At 38.6% G+C, this 22513-nt stretch overlaps 2 protein-coding genes and 1 long non-coding RNA gene across 3 annotated transcripts; all 3 read left to right on the top strand.

Annotated features, from left to right (window-relative positions):
- Window positions 1-1832: 1832 nt before the first annotated feature.
- On the top strand, window positions 1833-3713 carry LOC105950456 (chalcone synthase). Its single transcript, XM_012973820.2, has 2 exons — window positions 1833-2100; window positions 2444-3713. Exons 1-2 carry the CDS (start codon window positions 1917-1919, stop codon window positions 3436-3438), a joined length of 1179 nt encoding a protein of 392 aa, XP_012829274.2. The 5' UTR covers window positions 1833-1916; the 3' UTR covers window positions 3439-3713.
- Window positions 3714-8937: 5224 nt separating this feature from the next.
- LOC148769002 (uncharacterized) lies at window positions 8938-10661 on the top strand. Its single transcript, XR_016031994.1, has 4 exons — window positions 8938-9266; window positions 9357-9509; window positions 10186-10317; window positions 10396-10661. It is a non-coding gene; the product is annotated as an uncharacterized LOC148769002 (long non-coding RNA).
- A 7537-nt stretch (window positions 10662-18198) lies between these two features.
- LOC148769003 (chalcone synthase) lies at window positions 18199-19624 on the top strand. The gene is made up of 2 exons (XM_088820770.1): window positions 18199-18474; window positions 18605-19624. Exons 1-2 carry the CDS (start codon window positions 18294-18296, stop codon window positions 19597-19599), a joined length of 1176 nt encoding a protein of 391 aa, XP_088676896.1. The 5' UTR covers window positions 18199-18293; the 3' UTR covers window positions 19600-19624.
- Window positions 19625-22513: the final 2889 nt, after the last annotated feature.

Genomic DNA, 22513 nt, shown 5'->3' on the forward strand with positions numbered 1-22513 from the left:
TGTTACCATGCACATGGATTGTTTACACAATTTTTTTTATTCAGGTACCTAACTTCCCATATACAATAAATTAGGTGTTGCGTTTTCTAATACTACATGTTTTGTTAACACTGTCATTTTCGTTATCTATTTCTGTTTGTTTCGTAGTTTCGTATTAAAATTATTTTAGATTTTCATTAAATTCCTCATTAATTATTTACTAAAAACAAGTCTTATTTAAGCTATCTGATGAATCACGAAAAAAACGACAACTTTGCTACGAAAATACGTCAGAATTTTGCGATGTTTAGAGCAAATTTGTCCTTTTCCAATTTCTGGTAATTATTGAAATCGTAATAACTTGCAATACGAAAAATTTGAATTTTGATTATGTGAACTAATTTTACATAAATTTTAATGTTTTATAATAATTTAAATAAGAAAAATTTGAATTTTGCAATAAGATTTTTTTTCATTTATGGTATTTTTTGTGTATTTTATAATTTAAAATTTTAAACTTTCATTTTAATAGGATTATATATATATTTGCATCACGGCGGGGCGTACAAAAAAATATATTTACATATATCGCATCTAGTCTAAAAATTCTGATTCCGTCACTGAATATGAAAAATGAATTTTGGAGATGTTTATTTTATTTTATTTTATTTTATTTTATTATTGTCATCCCTATTTGTAGGAAAACACAATCCTTGGACATAAATTTATCCTTAATTTTTGACAACATAAATAAAAGCTTTACCCATTTTTTACTACAAATTTTAGGTCACACAAATAACTTTCCCACCTAATGCCAAACTTAACATTTCTCAACTGATTTGCTGAATAGGGGTTCATAGTACTTACTACATTGGACTGTTTAATTAGGCAAATTAACTTTTTTTTTTCCCCCTTTTTAACCTCAGTTTGAAAACTAATTAAATTCATCTTTTGATTGTTTTTAAACTTCATATTCATGTGTATATGCATCTTAACCAAAACCTATGCATACATCTAAATGTTATTTTTTTCCGGAAGCCTAAGAGGGTGTTTGGCTAAGCTTATAATCTGGTAAAAAGAGCTTATATTAAAAAACAAAAATCTTAAAAATTCATAAAATAAGCTGCTAGAGAGCTTTTAAGATTTTTTTTACAAAGTTCATCTATCCGACATTTTTATTTAAGATCTTATAATTAGTAAAAATAGCTTATAAGTTCATTATCAAAACACTTTAAAAACCAAATTCTAAAAATAAGTAGTAGAAACTTATCAGCTCTTAAAATAACATAATTATACATCAGAACTTATCAGCTATTTAAAATAAGTTTAGCCAATTCGATAACAGGTCGGAGGTTCAAATCCCCTCGGGTGTATATTTATTTTTTAACTATAAGTTAATAATGCAAAATGTAACTAAGATTTTTATGGTAATTAAATAGAAGTATTTGTTACAAATTATTGGTTCCCTTTTGTCGGTTCATTCAATTTTATTTAGGTTTCTCAAGCTATACCTATTATTGCATCTAGTCATCTACCATTTAATTGAATTCCCAGTTGTCCCAGTATTATCAATAATGGTGTAAAAAGCGTAATTGAATAGACCACTATACAGTATTTACAAAACATTAAATAAATAATTAAAATAAATAATTAAAATTCAGAAAAAAAGAAAAAAAAAAAATTAGGTAGCAAGAATGTTAGAATTATGTTGATAGTTTGCGCCACGTGCCTGCCAATTTCTCCACCTCAAGTTTTGCTGCTACTTAACCACGTGAACCAACCTCAGCTACCAAAAAAACTTATAAGCTGCATACACAACATCCTTTATATATATAAATACCCCTTTTGTACACTCCCTCTCATAATTCACTATCAACCCTAAACAACATTTGCACCACCACCACCACCGCTGAAACCTACCTTTTTCTCCGGCGAAAATGGCCGCCGCTAGCATTGAGGATATCCGCCGGGCTCAACGGGCGGAGGGCCCCGCCACCATCCTCGCCATCGGGACCGCTACTCCCGCGAACTGCGTCGAACAGAGCGAGTACCCTGATTTCTATTTCCGCATCACTAATAGCGAACATATGACCGATCTTAAGGAAAAATTTCAGCGCATGTGTAAGTTTTTTTTTTTTTTTTAATTTCTCTTTCGAATTTCTTCTCTTTTTGGTTAAAAAAAAACCCAATATTTCTAGAGAGAGAAACACTATTTTTTGCATGGATATATATATATATATATATTGACGTGTCTAAAGGGGTCCGACAAGTGAGACGACACATAAATTGTGTCCTTTAATTATTACATACATTAAACTATTTAATTCTGGGATTTCCAATTTATTTTATTATATCCAAATTAGGTAGATTTGATATTAATTTCATTATTCTGTAGTTGAATTTTTTTTCCTGATTTGGATGTTTCTATAAATCTAAACACTGTTTATTGAAAACAACAACACAGGCGAGAAATCTCAGATCAAGAAACGGTACATGCACTTGACGGAAGAAATACTGAAGGAGAATCCGAACATGTGCGCGTACATGGCACCTTCTCTAGACGCGCGTCAGGACATTGTTGTGGTGGAGGTCCCGAAGTTGGGGAAAGAAGCTGCACAGAAGGCCATAAAAGAATGGGGTCAGCCGAAATCAAAGATCACCCACCTCGTTTTCTGCACCACCAGCGGCGTCGATATGCCCGGCTGCGACTACCAGTTGACCAAGCTCCTCGGTCTCCGCCCCTCCGTCAAACGTTTCATGATGTACCAGCAGGGCTGCTTCGCCGGAGGAACCGTCCTCCGCATGGCTAAAGATCTGGCAGAAAACAACGCCGGCGCTAGGGTTTTGGTCGTCTGTTCCGAAATCACCGCCGTCACTTTCCGGGGACCCAACGGCAGCCACCTCGACAGCCTCGTGGGGCAGGCCCTGTTCGGTGACGGCGCCGCCGCCGTCATCGTCGGCTCCGACCCGGTGGTCGGAGTTGAGAGGCCGCTGTTCCAGCTCGTCTCGGCGGCGCAGACGCTTCTGCCGGACAGCCACGGCGCCATCGACGGGCACCTCCGGGAAGTGGGTTTAACTTTCCACCTACTGAAAGATGTTCCAGGCCTGATTTCGAAGCACATCGGAAAAAGCTTGAAGGAGGCGTTTGATCCGTTGGGAATCTCCGACTGGAACTCCATCTTCTGGATAGCCCATCCCGGCGGTCCGGCGATTCTTGACCAGGTTGAGTCAACTCTAGCACTCAAGCCGGAGAAACTCCGGTCAACCAGGCACGTGCTGAGCGAGTACGGCAACATGTCGAGCGCGTGTGTGCTTTTTATACTGGATGAAATGAGGAAGTCCTCCGCCAAGGAGGGGATGGGCACCACCGGAGAAGGGCTGAACTGGGGTGTTCTTTTCGGGTTCGGGCCGGGCCTGACGGTGGAGACGGTGGTTCTGCACAGCGTCGCTATCAACTGAGAAGAACGAGTGGTCCTGTTTGTAGTTTAAATGAATATGTTGTATTATTAATTTATTATGCTTTTCATTATTCTCTATTTTCTTTTTCTTTTTATTTTTATTTTTATTTTTATATTTATATTTATGTATGATAATTTACTGGATTGGGAGTGACAAGTCGATATTGGAATAACAAAGAATAACGCATCAATGTTTGTTAAGGTGTGGTATATTATTTCACCTGGATTTGGATTTTATTTACTATCTTATATTATTGGAAAATGGATTTCTTGTGACATGGTTTGGTTTTTATTTATGGCAAAATTACAGTTTTCAACCCATGTTTGCACAAATTTTACATTTGGTCCTCTATATTCACAGAAAAATACATTTGGTTGCTTATATTTCAGAAATTCAACATTTTTATCGTTTCGTCAATTTTCTGTTAAAACTAGCGGAATCAAGTGTGTTCCCATCACTACCTTAACTAACGGTAAATGGTACAGTTCTCATCCCTCAAGTTTGTACGGATTTCACATTTGGTCCTCAATGTCCATAAAAAACACACTTTGTCCATCATATATCAAAAATTTAACACTTTTAGTCATTTCCGTCAATTTTCCGTTAGTACTAACGGAATCAAGTTTGTGCCCGTCACTGTCTTAACTGATGAATTAACAGTAAATTGACGGAAATGACCAAAAGTGTTGAAGGGGTTAGTGCAAATTGAGGAGTGAAAACTGTAATTTTCCCTTTTTATTATTTATACCTTTTAACCAATTGGTTCACACAAAAAAAATCATTTATCTGAACAACTTCAAATCCCTTTTAATAACAAAAATTATCCTCAAATCTTAAATTTACAGAAATCTCTTTAATTTAACAAATTGAGAAATTTTAACCACTAGCTGTAAGCCTGTAACAATTATAAGAAATTTGTACACTAATATTTCTGCGTTGACCAGTCAATTAATGCAGAGTGTTATTGTCATTGAACATAATATATTTTAAAGTTTTATCTTCTCTTTTTTTTTTTTTTTTTCCTTTTTTTATGTTCTTCCGAAATACAAGACAATGTTTTAGATTATTTTTTCTCACTGTTTTTCCAATATAAATTAAGCTTTTCAAAGAGAATTCCCAAAATAAAAGTATATATGGCTGTGAGATTTAATTTCGTCAAGGAATATACTTGACTCAATATATTAATTAATTTGAAAAAAATGATTTAATTTTGTTAATGGAAGAGTAAAAGAATTAAGAATCAAGGAATCTTTCAACTCTTTTGTTACTACTCAAATTATTGTACTAAAAGATGCCATGTGAGATGTCCTAATACAAGGATTGGTGTTCTTGTCTCTTTGTTCGCGACTGCAAATTAATTATATTTTGAGGATTATTCCATGAGATTATACTCTGAAAATGAAGTGGATAAAAGACAATATATATTTAAATTGATGTTTTCCCAATGCATTAACCGGCCTTCAAACAATTGATAATTTTATATCACTTTTTTCTTTTTCTTTTTTTAAGTTAACCACTTTATTGGTGTTTACATTATATAATACTAGTATATTCTCCCATGCAAATTCATTTCAAAATTAATAACAATAATTAGTTTAATACTTACTAATAATAATAATAATAATAATAATAATAATAATAATAATAATAATGAGATAAAAAAATAGAAAATATATTGAAAAGAAAAAAAAATTACAAATATATCATTAGAGTTGGTTAGAGTTGGTTAGGGTTGTCAAATATATCTTTTGCATATAAGATACATTTAGATTGACAATTTTGAATTCATGGCAAAATATATTTTTAAACCTTGACTTATGATGCGACAAATTTGTTGAAATTATTTCTCAAAAAAAAATTTGTTGAAATTATATATTTGCATGTAATTGGTTTTCAAATAAAAATATTTTACACTTATAAGTTAGTATAGTAAGTCTAGGTCTGAAAGTCGGAAGGATCGGATCGGAATTAGCCTTTTCGGAATATTTCCAAAAAATTTCGGAAGTACAAAATCAATTCCAATTCCAATTCCAAAATTTTCGGAATCTAAAAATTCATTCCAATTCCAAAAGGCCCGGAAATTTCGGAATTTCGGAAATTTTTCGGAAATGACATAAGTATTAAAATTTCGAAACTTCGCTGAAAATTTCATAATTTGCTAAAAATAAAAACATCCACGTCGATAGAAATAACTACTAAATTTCAATTCAAAAAATAAATAAAAATAAACCACATCATAATATCCAATAAAACTTCTAGCAAAAATTAAATAAACTCTTTGGCTTTGCACAAGAAATAATAAACATAAAACTAGGGTTTTACATAAAATAAACTAGGGCTTTTTTAGGTGACATGGCCCATAAAGAATAAATACAACTAAATAATGTAAAATAAGTATATAATATATATATATATATATATATATATATATATATATATATATATATATATATATATATATATAGATGTATTTTTTGGAAAAAAATCGGTTTTTTTTTCGGAAAAAAATCGGAATTTTTTTGGAATTAATTTCGGAAATAATCGGATCGGAAATTGGAAATTCCAATTTTTTTTTATATAATTCCAATTCCAATCCAAAAAAATCGGAAATCGGAATTTCGGAAATCGGAATGAAAAAAGTTGTTCCAAAATCGTAACTTTTCGGATCGGAACCGGCGGAAATCGGAATTTCCGTTCCAACTTGCACCCCTAAGTAAGTCTAATACGTTGATAATTTGTTTAAATTATTGCATATATTAAACGTGTACTAACTAGACAAAGCTAAAATGCATAACCTAACAAATTAATTAATTATGTGTCTCTAAAAATATAGGAGACAGTAAAATAAAACATTAATAAATTGCAACTTTTAGATCCGACTGGTCACGTTAGGGCTGAAAGTCGGAAGGATCGGATCGGAATTAGCCTTTTCGGAATATTTACAAAAAAATTCGGACGTACAAAATCAATTCCAATTCCAATTCAAAAATTTTCGGAATCTAAAAATTCATTCCAATTCCAAAAGGCTCGGAAATTTCGGAATTTCGGAAATTTTTCGGAAATGACATAAGTATTAAAATTTCGAAACTTCGCTGAAAATTTCATAATTTGCTAAAAATAAAAACATCCACGTCGATAAAAATAACTACTAAATTTCAATTCAAAAAATAAATAAAAATAAACAACATCATAATATCCAATAAAACTTCTAGCAAAAATTAAATAAACTCCTCGGCTTTGCACAAGAAATAATAAACGTAAAACTAGGATTTTACATAAAATAAACTAGGGTTTTTTTAGGTGACATGGCCCATAAATAATAAATACAACTAAATAATGTAAAATAAGTATAATATATATATATATATATATATATATATATATATATATATATATATATATATATATATATATATATATATATATATATATATATATATATATATATATATATATATATATATATATATGATCCGGATCGGGGCCAGAGGTGCAAGGCCCAATTACCCCAGCCTACAGAAATAGTCCAAGGGGCACCTAACCGGCCCACGGAAAAGGGAAGAGCCCAAGATGGAATGCGGAGCCCAAAAAGGAGGAAAGGGTTACGCTGATACGAGGACTCGACAGGAAAGAGGTGCTCGCGGCCCCGACCTAGGAGGAAGAAGTCGGGATAGAATAGGTAAAAGGAGGGGCAATAAATGCCCTGACAGGTTTACCCAGAGGCCCATTAAATGCTCTGACAAGAGCATTTAATGATCGAATGACCATGTGCGGCCGGGAAGTATACGGGGATAGACTTGTGGGTATAATGATACCTATGGAATAGGGAGTCCATGATGGCCCGGGCCGACCGGCCGAAAAGGGGAAACCCCGCCGAAAGCAGGTCCTCCGAGTCAGGGTCCGAGGAAGCTGGGGAGCAATCCCGCCAAAACACTATAAAAGGGGTTAGAGGCCCAAATGGAAAGGAGGTTTTTTATGGGTATTAAATAAGTCATATCATAAATATAATACGATACATCCCACAAAAACACTGCTACATATACTGACTTGATCGTCGGAGTGCTAACTCCGGCATCAGTCCGGTTTCCCTTTCTTTGCAGGTTCATCGCCATAGCAGGGAAGGCCTTCAGCCACGTCGTTTTTGGAGCGGATCAATTGGCGCCGTCTGTGGGAATCACGCAACTAAAAGCACACCGACACTTCCTATGGCGTCAACCCAGGAAGTTGCTCGTAATTTATCAAATCTATTAGAAGGGGAAGTGACTCCCCTCCCGGAGCCCGTCAGCAGTCGCGGAGCCCCGGCGGGAGGATCGCCGGAGGAGCCCACCCCAGGTATCGCCGGTTCTTCATTGGAAGGAGCAGGCACCACCATAACCCTTACGGTAGAGCACCTCCAAGCATTAATCTCGGCTGCAGCCCAGGGCAGGCCCTCCGAAGGCGGAGGAGGCGCCACCGGGGAAAAACGAAAGTCGGATGCACAATCCGGGAGGTCGATGGAGGGTGATGAGCTCCAAATGCCGCCGCCGTCAGAAAGCGAGGGAATGGCGGGAACCCCCTTCACGGCAAGGCTGCAATATGGCGAGCTGCCTGCCACTTATCGGCCCGTCACGTATGAATACACGGGGACCACGGACCCTTGGGAGCACCTGTCCCGCTTTGTCACGTCCGCCTCCCTTCATAAGCTAACGGATGGAGTAAAGTGCAGGGTCTTCGCGACTACCCTAGCGGGTCCCGCCCAAAGGTGGTTCGGCCAGTTGCCCCGAAGCTCGGTGGACGGCTTCACCCAGTTCAGCGAGCTGTTCTTGAACCACTTCGCCAGCTCCAAGAAACAGAAAAGAAGCACACTCACCCTGTTCGCCGTGCGGCAGAGAGACAGCGAACCTTTGAGGAGCTATGTGCAGAGGTTTAATGCGGCGACCCTTGAAGTGCCTGTCACCAGCGAGGAGGTCCTCATCAACGCCCTGGCCCAGGGCCTGCAAATGGGAGAGTTCTTCGATTCCCTCTCCAAAAAAGCGCCCGTTTCCTTCAACGACCTACTCCGGAGAGCTGAAAAATCACTAGGCCAAAATGCAAGACTGGCGACGTTTTTTTTAGCGACGTTTTTATGTTCGTAGCATGTTTGCGATGTTTATGAGTTAAAATGGTCGCTAACCCCGGTTTTGTTAAAAACCCTCGCGACGATTTGGATAATCGTCTCTAGATCGCGACGCAACATATAAAAACGTCGCACGTATTAAAAAAAAAAAAAAAGATATTTTTGTTGCGACGAAACAGGACTTTCGTCGCACGATTTACAAATTTTGCAATTTTATATTTGAAAACTCGCGACGAAAATGTATAATACGTCGCCATGGTTCTTTTTTCCTGAATTTGGTGGCGACGTAAATCTGTATACGTCGCTAGGGTTCCTTTTAAAAAATTATTATCTTGCGACGTTAATGTAGAAACGTCGCAAATTTTAGATTAATTATTCTGCACAGACCCTAATTCGTTTACTTTGATGTCTCTCTCTTCTCTCTCTAACATTTTTCTCCCTCTCTCTCCTTCTCTCTTTAAAATTTCTCTCTCTCTCTCTCTCCTTCTCCGATCAGCCCACCGCCGCCTGCTGCCCGCCGCCCGCTGCCTGCCGCCCGCTGCCTGCCGTCCGCTGCCCGCCGTTCCCTGTCAGCCCACCGGCGTTAGCCCTCCTCCGTGAACCGTAATCGTCGCCGATCCCGTAAGCCCTCCGCCGTAGAAGTCTCCCGCCAGCCCTTGCCGCTGTCGCCGTCAGCCCTCTCCGTAAACGACATTTAGAAAAATCCGTTATTTTTAAGGTTTCGGATTGAGTGGTGGGTATTGCTTTTTTCTTCCTCCGAACCCTAATTCCCCTCTTTTTTTCTTCAGGAATAGCGAGTTTGATTCCATTTTCTAATTTGCAGGTGCCTACACTTACGTTTCTTCTGGTGGAGAAAAAGGTGAGGTACTTACGTACAAGGATGCGGGTGTTGACATTGATGCTGGTTCAGAACTTGTTAGGAGAATAGCAAAGATGGCTCCTGGAATTGGTGGTTTTGCTGAACTTTTCCCTTTGGGTAAGGTTTTTTCTATTTTACTTATTACCCGTATTCCATTGTTTTGCTGCAGTTGTTTTGGTTAATGTGTGAATTGCAATTAATCTCTCTGAAATGTTCATTTTTCTTTGAATGTGAATTGATTGGCTTTAGATTGTTGTTTGACATTTTTTTCGGCCCAACACTTGGACTTATTTAACAAGGAAAAGTTGCTTCAAATTATTTTCGGGTGACAGTGAGAAACTTATTGCCTTTTTTTATGATTGGATTCCCCACATTCGAAGATCATTTTCGAACTTATTGGCGTTTCCCTAAAGAAGTCTTCTACTACAAAATTTGGTCAAAACAAGATATATACTGTTTGCTAATCCTTAATTATCGAATGTTATATTCCATAACATTCGATAATTCAAGAAAAAATTAAACTACGGACTTTCGAACGATTATTGAAACTCACTTTGTTAACAGTACGGAATAAACTTAAACTCGTATTTGTGTTCTGGAAATGCTTATATACTTGGCTCAAACTCGTATTTGTGTTCGACTAGAAGAAAAGGTTAAACTGTTAAAATAAAAATAATCGACAACAGCTCTGATTTGTGCTATAGTTTGTGTCCGATTTAGTTAAAGTATGATAGGCTTACGAAATTCAATTCCATCGCCGCTGGGCCCCTTCTTTCTTTCCATTTGTCTCCAGGAATTTTGATGCACATGGGGAGAGGTTACCCTTCAAAGGGTATTGTTAGTCAAGAAAAAAATAGTGGGGGAGAAACTCCCACATGGAAGAGAAGAAGAACCAGAGCTTCATTTCAATCAATTTCTAGTTTGGGTAAGTTTCAAAAGTTCAATTGAGTCATTAAGTTTCAATTAAGTTAAATTGAGATTTGAGTCCTTACAACAATTGCAGGAAACCCGAGAAACAATGCAAGAACAAAATAAAGTTAAAGATGAAAAAGTTGATCGATTAGAAGAGCAATTGCAAGAAACCCGAGGTATTTTGAACTCCTTGCTCGAGCGTTTTAATAGTGGAGTACAAACACGAGATGAAATTAGTGTGCCTCTTCAACTAATACATTTATGGTTTCAAGTTTTTATGTAATTTTTGAATTGATGTTTGTGTTGTATTTTGATTTTTAATTGGTAATCGTGGTTTTTAATATTTTTGAGTAAATATGGTTTTGGTTTTTTTTTTTTTATTTTTTTTAACAGCTGATTTTATTTTGTAATAGAAAATTTGTAAAATAAATAAACTAATTAAAAAAAAACGTTTGCGACGAAAACAAAATCCTCACAAGCAACGAATTTCGTAGCAACAACTTGCGACGAATTTTTATTATCCGTCGCGAAAAATAAATAAATATTTTTTTTCAGAAAATACGGTTTTAGCGACGAAGTGTGTTTTTCGTCGCCAAATTTGGCGACGCAATTGTATTTTCGTCGCTGACTTTGCGACGGGGTATTTGGCGTCGATTTTGGACTGATTTGGCGACGAAAATAAAACGTCGCTAACTGTGATAAAACGTCGCTAGGAGGTAAAATTCGTCGCGAATTTTCGTCGCCAGTCTTGTGTTTTGGCCTAGTGAATATATCAATGCAGAGGAAGCGCGTCGGAGCCGGACCTTCGAGCCGGTCCCGACAAGTGAGGCGACCGGGGGTCCCGGACGGAGAGAGAGCGACAAACGCAGAGATAAGAGCCGAGTGGAGGTGAGGAAGCAAGAGCTGTTCCCACGCAAGGAGGTGGGTGCGGAACGGCGCGCAGGACCCCGTTTTGAGAATTACGCCCCCTTGAGCACCGCCCCATCAGAGATCTTGACGGCCATTGTGAATCATCCAAAACTCAAGTGGCCGCGTACCTATTCAGAAGTCCCAAAGAAGCCCGCTAGTGCTGGACCTTATTGCCGTTTCCACAATGAGCATGGACACTCTACCGACGAATGTCAACACCTAAGGGATGAAATCGAGAGACTGATCAGGATGAAGAATCTCTCGGAGTTCGTTGAGAATAGTCCGGGAGCCACTGCCAAATACCCACTGAAGGGAGGAAAGGGCAGTGCACAGATTCCAGGCAGGCCGGGGAAGGACACCGACCCTCAGCCTCCCAACAATTACATTCACACCATATTCGGGGGCCCTATGGGTGGGGACTCGAATCGGTCTCGAAGGGCCCACTTACGAGAGCTGCAGGAGTTAAGAGGGGAGCTCGCGATGATGTATAGGGTATCCATCGCCCCACCTATCACCTTTGGGATAGAAGATGAGACAGGGATACAACAGCCACACAACGACGCCCTAGTAATCACGGCCATGGTAGCAAACTACGATGTAGCAAGGATACTGGTAGACACAGGCAGCTCGGCGGACATAATATATTACGAATGCTTTAAACAAATGCGGCTGAACTTCGAAGTACGGAGAGTGGATACGGCCCTTATAGGATTTGCAGGGGAGGTGGTACAACCGATGGGTGAGGTTACTCTCCCGGTGTCATTAGGAACCGACCCCTTAAAAGCGACGCGAGCGGTAAGGTTCCTAATTATCGATGCCCCGTCTTCCTACAATATGATAATGGGGCGACCCTCAATGAATGCATTTGAGGCCGTCGTGTCCACATTTCACATGAAAATGAAGTTCCATGTCCTTGATCGAGTCGGGGAAGTACGAGGAGATCAGGAGACGTCCAGGAGATGCTACAACCAGGCCCTCAGGGGACAACGACGCATCAACCCCGTGGCCTGGGATAAAGGAGCCACGCGGCATGGGTGCGATGATATCGGAAGAACGGAGGAGAAAAGGCCTCGGGTGGACCCGGAGGAAAAAGAGGAGGCTCATGTCCAGCCAATGGAGGAGCTGAAGGTGATCCAGCTCGACCTAAGCGACCCGACCCGGACTACCAAAATAGGAACCGCGTTGAGCGCGGACATGGCAGAGGAACTATCAACCTTTTTGCGCCTAAATCAGGACGTGTTTGCATGGTCCCCTAAAGATCTGTAAGGGATCGACCCCACGGTGGTGGTCCACGAGCTAAACCTGAGGCCAGAGGCAAATCCAGTCAAGCAAAAAAGGAGACATTTTGGGCCAGAAAAGGACAAAATTATCGAAGGAGAGGTGCGGAAATTACTAGAGGCCGGGCATATTAAAGAAATAAGATTCCCGACCTGGCTGTCAAACGCGGTGCTCGTCACAAAGGGCGAATGGGAGAGCTGGAGCTGTGCGAAGGTAGCTCGAGCCCCCGGGAGGAAGCTTCGGTCACAACCCCGGTTGCGACCTCCGGGGCTGATGTCCCGGCATCTTTCTTCTCTGCTTCGGCCAGTTCCAGAAGCATGTCGATCATCATCTCAGCTGAAGAAAAATACAAACAAAAGGGGTCAGGACGCACATCAAGAAAAGGCAAAATGCCTAAAAAAAAAAAAAAAAAAAAAAAAAAAAAAACAAACACATATGTAACCACCCGAGTAACATCTGAAACCCGGGCGAGAGAGAAAATAAAGTAGGTATACCCCAAGGACGGCGATCGAAGGAGGGTATCTGCCACAAACCGGCACAAGAAAAAAGGGGAAGGCTACTAATGATTTTTTCTACATTCCAAGCGCGGGGACGGACGCGGGCCAATAGGCCTGCGATCTCGTCCTCGAAGTCCACACTGAGGGTGACGCGCTTGGGAGACTTAGGAGGGGGAGTGGGGTCAAAAGGCCAAGCTGAAGGCGGGCGGACAAAGAAGAAGCGCCGTTGCCAGGAATCAATCTTCGTCACCAGTCCGGCAAAAAGGCGACCGATGCGCGAGGACAAGTGATAGTAGCCGGACGGGGACCGGTTATGGGTGAAGAGGGTAAAAAACAGTTCCGGCCGAGGGTCTACGCCCGTACCGACGCAAACTATGTAGAAACATGACATGAATTTGATGGCGTTAGGGTGGAAGAGCTGGAGGGGAATCTTATATAGACGACCCACGTCAAGGAAAAAGGGATGCAGGGGAAGAGTAAGGCCAGCTTTGAACTGGTCAAGGTACCAGGTGAGGTAACCCGGGGGAGGATTAGAAGAGGATTGAGAACGAGAAGGGACCAGAAGGTGGAAGGAAGAATCCACACCCTGGGTGGCGTAGAGGGCCTCAATGTCAAATTTATCCACTAAGGAATGAGTGGGTTTCTCTACGGATTTCTTTTTGCTGGTTTGAGGAGAAGAAGGAGAAGAGGCTCCCTTCTTCTTCGGCTTCGGACGCCTTCCGGCCCTCCGAGCAGGCTGCACAGGAGCAGGGACGGGGGCGGTCCTTTCCGAAGAAGAAGTAGAGGTACTATGGGAAACCATTGCCGAGGGCAGGAAAGACGGGTAAGCAAATAACAGAAAAGAGGGGAAAGCAGAAAGTACCTGGGGAACGGGGGGCACACTAGCAAGGAGGAAATAGGAGGAAAAGTAAAGAGGGCGTGAGGAAGGAGAAAGTGGCAGAAGAGGAGATTTTTAAATAAAAATAAGGAGGGACCCCCATGGCAGTCGAAAAGACAGCCCTCATAAAGAGGCACAGGAAACGAGGAGTCCCCGCATAGCTGACGGCTGCATAGGGACACGCACCAAGGGGAAAATAGAACGCCGCCCGACCCAACAAGGCAGACGAAGAGACGTGCGACCGGATTGAGACAGGTGCGAAAACATAGAGTACTCCGAGCCCTAAAACCTAAGCACGGGCGTGGATATAGGACTCGGAGTGGGGGACTAGTTGATCCGGATCGGGGCCAGAGGTGCAAGGCCCAAATACCCCAGCCCACAGAAATAGTCCAAGGGGCACCTAACCGGCCCACGGAAAAGGGAAGAGCCCAAGATGGAATGCGGAGCCCAAAAAGGAGGAAAGGGTTACGCTGATACGAGGACTCGACAGGAAAGAGGTGCTCGCGGCCCCGACCTAGGAGGAAGAAGTCGGGATAGAATAGGTAAAAGGAGGGGCAATAAATGCCCTGACAGGTTTACCCAGAGGCCCATTAAATGCTCTGACAAGAGCATTTAATGATCGAATGACCATGTGCGGCCGGGAAGTACACGGGGATAGACTTGTGGGTATAATGATACCTATGGAATAGGGAGTCCATGATGGCCCGGGCCGACCGGCCGAAAAGGGGAAACCCCGCCGAAAGCAGGTCCTCCGAGTCAGGGTCCGAGGAAGCTGGGGAGCAATCCCGCCAAAACACTATAAAAGGGGTTAGAGGCCCAAATGGAAAGGAGGTTTTTTATGGGTATTAAATAAGTCATATCATAAATATAATACGATACATCCCACAAAAACACTGCTACATATACTGACTTGATCGTCGGAGTGCTAACTCCGGCATCAGTCCGGTTTCCCTTTCTTTGCAGGTTCATCGCCATAGCAGGGAAGGCCTTCAGCCACGTTGTTTTTGGAGCGGATCAATATATATATATATATATATATATATATATATATATATATATATATATATATATATATATATATATATATATATATATATATATATATATATATATATATATATATTACTCAAAGATGTATTTTCTGGAAAAAAATCGGTTTTTTTCGGGAAAAAATCGGAATTTTTTCGGAATTAATTTCGGAAATAATCGGATCGGAAATCGGAAATTCCATTTTTTTTTATATAATTCCAATTCCATTCCAAAAAAATCGGAAATCGGAATTTCGGAAATCGAAATGAAAAAAGTTGTTCCAAAATCGGAACTTTTCGGATCGGAACCGGCGGAAATCGGAATTTCCGTTCCAACTTGCACCCCTAGGTCACGTTATTGAACCCATACCCGTTTAAATAATTGCAGCTACAAAAGGAATAAATTATACATGAATCTGAATTTTTGTGGCACAAATGATGATTTTATTCAATACTTGGCACCTTGTGTGACAACTATTTTAATATCGATTGATGATATAGTCAATAAATGGGAGGAATTTCTGCAGCACAAGTAATGGCATGTATTAATTATTATTAATAATTCACTAATTAGTCGTGCTAATTGCCTAATTCTACCCCTAAATAGGCTAAACATCAAAGTAGATTCATTTTTTTTCTTAGTTATGTTGATGTATATAGGGATGTTCTTTCCGTAATACTGTCGAACTGTTATGAAATTTCGGTATTTCGATAATTCAAATATTTGTACCGTTTACCGTACCGAACTCTTTGGTTGGTGCGGAGTTTTACCGAATTAATTCGGTTTTTTCGGTTAAGTACGGATAAAACAGAAAGTCCTATTTTAATATTAAAAAAAACATATTTAAACTAATTAATTCTTGAATTTGACATTCAAATTTCAATAACCGGCTCTACAAACAAATGGTAGTTGTCAATAGAGGCTAATTTGTAAATAATGGGAAAAAATATCAATCTAAAAGTATTTAATATTTGGTATAACCTTAGATAATTTAAAAAAAATAAAAAAAAATACATATTTACTTAATATTTCGGTATTCGATACGGTACTGTATATCGGACATCAATGCGACATACCGTGCTGAATACCGAAATTTTAAAAAATATTTACCACATATTGAACCAAATTTGGCACGTATCGAATTTTCGATTCGATATTTGGCACGTACCAAATTTTCGATTCGATTCGATTCAGTCAGTTTACTGGCTGAATGAACACTCCTTTATATGTACTATTGAATCAATTAGGATTATTGTACTTTATTTTATCTATTTTTTCTTGTTTATATGGGTACCCAAAATTCCAAGCATGGTTAAATATGTCTTTACTAGTTTATTTACAAACATAAAAATATTTATTGGATACTTATATTTGTTTTCATATTAAAAAGGAGTGAAATATGAGTTATTAATTGTGGGTTTGAATTAAGTAATTATGTATATATTTTTCTTAGCTTTGATTATTTTCAAAATTAAGAACCTTATTTGAAAAGTTATTACATAATTATTTTCTGTAATAAAATATATTTTTATTACATTACAGTACTTTGAATGCAAAAGACAAAGAAAAAAGCGTGAAATGAATAAATAAATGTCATGCTAAAGAAATGGATATGAATATATACGTGCTACGTGGCCAAACGTATATCTCTCATACCAACTACCTCTTCTTCGTTTTACGGTGACATTATTTAATGCATTTTTTTACTGAATATGCAAATTTAGGAAAAATAAAAATAAAATATTATGACGTGATATTTAACTAGGGTAAATTATGGAAATCCATGAAATTTAGATTAAATTAAAATATAATCACACATATATGTTACCCTACAGTGTATTTTTTTTCATGGAATCTTTTTTTATTCAAAATAATATTTTCGAGAATTGCCGATTCTATCCCTATAGACGTGATATTTCTTTATGCTACTTTTAATAGACAAAATTTTGCATTTTATGCGGAATCTTTATTTCTTAAATAAAACATTCACAATTTTTTAGTACACCATTACCCATTTGAGAGTATTTTTTGTGTTTTAAAAATTAGCATAAATAAATGCTGTTTGCAAGGGAAAAATTCACATTTTTCGAGAAATAATAGTTGGAATTGGAAAATTACACTGTAAGGGGATTGATGTACTAAGATGGAAACAAAAAAAATCAGTGGACCTTGAGAATTACATATAAGTGGCGGTATTTTTCAAAATTTAACTTAAATTATATTCAAGGGATTTTTTTTGTAATTTTCCTATTTTACCACTTAGGTTTAGTACCATAAACCTAAAATAATATTTTAGATTTTATTAAGCTAGCCATCAAGTTTCATTGAAAATTATGGGGAATAATAACTTCAATTCTCTCAAAAATATACATATCTTTTATTTTAATTAATATTATATCATATAGTTTATGTTAAATTTTATTGGCCTTGTCTACTGATACTGAATATTAAAAACTAATAATGTAAAAAAATAGGTAGCAAAGAAAAAAGAGAAAAAAAAAAGAAAAGAAAAAAAAAAAAGAAGAATGACGTTGGAGGTTTGTGCCACGTGGGTGGCTCTTCTCCACCGCACGTAGTTAGGGCTTTACTTAACCGGATTATTAAATATTATTAAATACAAACTGATTGTGAAATATTTTTTCTATATACTTAATTTTCATAATATAAAATCAATTATTAAATAAATGAAATAAAGAAAAAGTAGAGAAAATATGCCGGAAGATAAGAGATAAAAATAATAAGAACAATTGAAAAGATATAGAAGTAATGGATTAGGATTGTGCTAGCCGAGATTTAGCGTGAAAGTAATTAGCGCGCAAAAAGTGGCTCCGAAATATATATATATATATATATATATATATATATATATATATATATATATATATATATAACTTCTTTTTACAAATATATCATTATAATTTCTTAGGTTCTCCTAATGTTTCTTATTTTTTATATATAAAATTAAAATTATATAATATAGTTTATGTCAAATTTTCTTGGCCGTGACTACTAATATAATATACATTTCCCAATAATCTAACATTCTCAATACTTAAGGAAATAAAAATAATTCTGGACTATGTACTAAACATTAAATCCTTAACAATCTAATAATGTAAAAATTAGGTAGCTAAAAAAAACAAAAAAGGAATCACGTTGGAGGTTTGTGCCACGTGGGTAGCTATTCTCCACCGCACGTAGTTACGGCTTTACTTAACCGGAGAGCGTTCCTCCACCGTTTGATATTCCAGCTACCAACTTAACTAACTCCATAGATATATATACCCCTAAATACACTCTCCATTTCTACTAGTTATAACAACTACATAACAAATAATATATTTAATTTAATTTGCCACCACCACCGCTGAAATTAAAACCTACTTTTCTCCGGCGAAAATGGCCGCCAGCATTGAGGATATTCGCCGGGCTCAACGGGCGGAGGGCCCCGCCACCATCCTCGCCATCGGAACCGCTACTCCGGCGAACTGCGTCGAACAGAGCGAGTACCCTGATTTCTATTTTCGCATCACTGATAGCGAACATATGACCGATCTTAAGGAAAAATTTCAGCGCATGTGTAAGATTTTTTTATATTCTATTTTATTATTAATTTTCATTCTAGAGAGAGAAAGAGTCTCCCGCCGCTTGACCGAAAATAGTAAAGTTTTTGCATGAATAGTAATTTTGTTTTTTTTTAATATTTCCAGGCGAGAAATCGCAGATAAAGAAGCGGTACATGCACTTGACGGAAGAAATACTGAAGGAGAACCCAAACATGTGCGCGTACATGGCACCCTCTCTAGACGCGCGTCAGGACATAGTTGTGGTGGAGGTCCCGAAGTTGGGGAAAGAAGCTGCACAGAAGGCCATAAAAGAATGGGGTCAACCAAAGTCAAAGATCACCCACCTCGTTTTCTGCACCACCAGCGGCGTTGATATGCCCGGCTGCGACTACCAGTTGACCAAGCTCCTCGGCCTCCGCCCCTCCGTCAAACGTTTCATGATGTACCAGCAAGGCTGCTTCGCCGGCGGCACTGTACTCCGCATGGCCAAGGATCTGGCAGAGAACAACGCCGGCGCTAGGGTTTTGGTTGTTTGCTCTGAAATCACCGCCGTCACTTTCCGGGGACCCAACGGCAGCCACCTCGACAGCCTCGTGGGGCAGGCCCTGTTCGGTGACGGCGCCGCCGCCGTCATCGTCGGCTCCGACCCGGTGGTCGGAGTTGAGAGGCCGCTGTTCCAGCTCGTCTCGGCGGCGCAGACGCTTCTGCCGGACAGCCACGGCGCCATCGACGGTCACCTCCGGGAAGTGGGTTTAACTTTCCACCTACTGAAAGATGTTCCAGGCCTGATTTCGAAGCACATCGGAAAAAGCTTGAAGGAGGCGTTTGATCCGTTGGGAATCTCCGACTGGAACTCCGTCTTCTGGATAGCCCATCCCGGCGGTCCGGCGATTCTTGACCAGGTTGAGTCAACTCTAGCACTGAAGCCGGAGAAACTCCGATCGACAAGGCACGTGCTGAGCGAGTACGGAAACATGTCGAGCGCGTGCGTACTATTCATACTCGACGAAATGAGGAAGTCATCCGCCAAGGAGGGGATGAGCACCACCGGAGAAGGGCTGAACTGGGGTGTGCTTTTCGGGTTCGGGCCGGGCCTGACGGTGGAGACGGTGGTTCTGCACAGCGTCGCTATCAACTGAGAAGAATGAGTGGTTCTGTTTAGGGGTGGTAAACGAGCCGAGCCGGCTCGTGAGCTCGACGAACCGGCTCGTAAAAAGCTCGAACTCGGACTCGAGGTTTTCGAGCTCGAGCTCGAGCTCGAGCTTTCTGACGAGCCGAGCTCGAGCCCGATTTTAGTTGTTCATCAGCTCGCGAGCCGGATTTATTAATATTTTTTTATTTTTTTTTATTTATTTTTTATTTTTTATATGTTATTTTTATTTAAAAATGTATAATAATATAAAATATTATAGAAATAAATACAAATATTAAAAAAAATATATAATCACAATTTTGTGTTTATTTTGTAATTTTTTAAAATATTTTTTAATAATAAAATAATAATAAAATAATATTTAAAAAAAGAAAAAAAAAAAAAAAAAGGGATTGGGCTCGAGCTCGAGCTCGAGCTCGAGCTCGACAAAATTAACACGAGCTCGAGCTCGAGCCAGAAAAAGAAGAACTCGACGAGCTCGAGCTCGAGCTCGAGCTCGACAAAATAAACTCGAGCTCGAGCTCGAGCCAGCCAAAAGAGGCGAGCTCGGCTCGAGCTCGGCTCGTTCACACCCCTAGTTCTGTTCTAGTTTAAATGAATATGTTGTATTATTAAGTTATTATGCTTTTCATTATTCTCTATTTTATTTTTATTTTTATTTTTATTTTTTGGACCATTTGATATACACGATTTATATGTAAAATAAATAGGGATAGGTCCACCTTTAAATTTTTTTTTGAGATACCTCCTCGAGAGGCAATACTACTATTGTGCATTTTAATGCAATTTTCGCCCAACTGCATTCAACATTTCCACCGACTGCATTCACCATTTTGGATCTGCATTTATAATTTTTTTGATTTTTTATTTTAATAAAATTCTTTTTGTTTGTTTTTATTCCTAAATATTATTTTACTGTTTTTTTTATTATTGTATTTTTTTATAAATTATTTTTTTTAATCTTTCGATTTTTTTTATTTGTTTTATTTTTTTAATTTTTTTAATTATTTAATTTTTTAATTTTTTAATTTTTTTTTCATTAATTCAAATTTGATAAAAATTGACTACTGAAAGCTACACATGACTATAGAGTACTACATGTTCTATAGTCATGTATAGTTATGTAACTAGTCATATACTGTCTTTTTACCCCAAAGTTATAGTCGACTGATTACGTAGAACGCTGATTATACATAAAAAAAATCGTCATCTACACAAACAACAAAATTCACAATTTGAATCTTGATATTATAAATCAATTATTACCCAACAAAAAATTGGAAAAATACAACGATCAACATCACTATACATAAAAAAACCACAACTTACATATATATAACTATATATTACTACACGTTATTACACGTGACATGTATGACTACATGTATATGACCACATGTAGGGGTGGAAATCGGAACAAAATTTCCGATTTCCGCCGAATCCGATCCGAAAAATTCCGATTTTGGAAGGATTTTTTCAATTCCGAATTCCGAAATTCCGAATTCCAAAATTTCCGAAAAAAATCGGATCGGAATCGGAAATACATTACAGAATTTTGGAATTTCCGAATTCCGATCCGAAATTATTTCCGATTATTTCCGAATATTTCCGATTATATATATATATATATATATATATATATATAGACACACACACACACTAACTAGTAACACCGTACAAATATATTATTATTTATTACTTTATTTTCTAAACAATTAAAATGTAAATTCTAACCCTAATTGAATTACCCTCTCATTCTCATCTTCTCACCTCAGTCCTCACGTCGCTCCCCACTGTTTTTTTTCTGCCTTTTGCTTTTCTCCCAATAAAACCACCCTCGATTCTCCGTCAACCACCACCCGCTCCGCCTCTTCCTCTCCGCCGAGCACCAGGGCCGCCCTCTTCCTCTCCGTCAAGCACCAGCGCTGCCTACGTCATTCTCTCCGCCTTGAACCGGCAACACCGCCCTCTTTCTCTCCACCGAAAACCAGCCCCGCCGCCCTCGTTCTCTTCGCCGAGCACCAGCCCCACCGCCCTCGTTCTCTCCGCCACGCCGCTCTCGTTCTCTCGACGAGCACTAGCCCCGCCGCCCTTTATTCTGTTTTCATTTTTTTTCTTTATTAAATCCTGGTATTCCGAAAATATTCCGAAAAAAATCCGAAAATGAATGATTCCGAAAAATTCCGATTTTCCGAAATTTCCGAAAAAATCGGAATCGGAATCGATTCTTGAATTCCGAAAAAATCGGAATCGGAATCGGAAGTCCTTTTAGCCTTCCGAAAAAAATCGGAAAATTTCCGAAACACCCAAATCCGATCCGATCCGTCCGATTTCCACCCCTAACCACATGTGACTATATATGACTATATGTATATGACCACATGTGACTATATATGACTACGTATATGACCACATGTGACTATATACGACTACGTATATGACCACATGTGACTTGTTGAGTGTAGATTTTACGCTCAATACGTTTACTTTACGTGGATCTTTTGTTTATATTTAATTATATTTGTGCTTTTATTGATTGATTTTGTGTTTTATAGGTGAAAAACAAGAATTAGGTGTCCATGAAGGAAATAAAATCAAAAATAAAGGAAAAAGTTGCAAATAAGGAAACAAATCAAATTGGAAGAAGGAATATAATCTCGCCACAGCTTTGGCAGTGTGTCCACCATTTCAAGCATATCTCTCTCATACGAACTCCAAATCAGCTGATTTTGGCGGCATTGGAAAGCTTATTTCAAGGTCTACAATTCTTATTTACACAACATTCCAAAATTCTGACTCCAACATGGCGAAAATCGAAGAACAAATCCTGGTGGGAGAAAGTGGCGGAAATTGATTCCTATTAGGTTTCCACTACTTCCTTATCAAGAAAAGCCTATAAA

This window comes from Erythranthe guttata, chromosome 7 (genome assembly GCF_056151865.1).
Source record: "Erythranthe guttata isolate IM_541 chromosome 7, IM_541, whole genome shotgun sequence".
NCBI lineage: Eukaryota > Viridiplantae > Streptophyta > Magnoliopsida > Lamiales > Phrymaceae > Erythranthe > Erythranthe guttata.

Coding starts and splice junctions, on each gene's coding strand:
- LOC105950456 (XM_012973820.2), top strand. CDS start 1,917: ATGGCCGCCGCTAGCATTGAGGATATCCGCCGGGCTCAACGGGCGGAG. Junction 2,101..2,443: donor GGAAAAATTTCAGCGCATGT/GTAAGTTTTTTT, acceptor ACAACAACACAG/GCGAGAAATCTCAGATCAAG.
- LOC148769003 (XM_088820770.1), top strand. CDS start 18,294: ATGGCCGCCAGCATTGAGGATATTCGCCGGGCTCAACGGGCGGAGGGC. Junction 18,475..18,604: donor GGAAAAATTTCAGCGCATGT/GTAAGATTTTTT, acceptor TAATATTTCCAG/GCGAGAAATCGCAGATAAAG.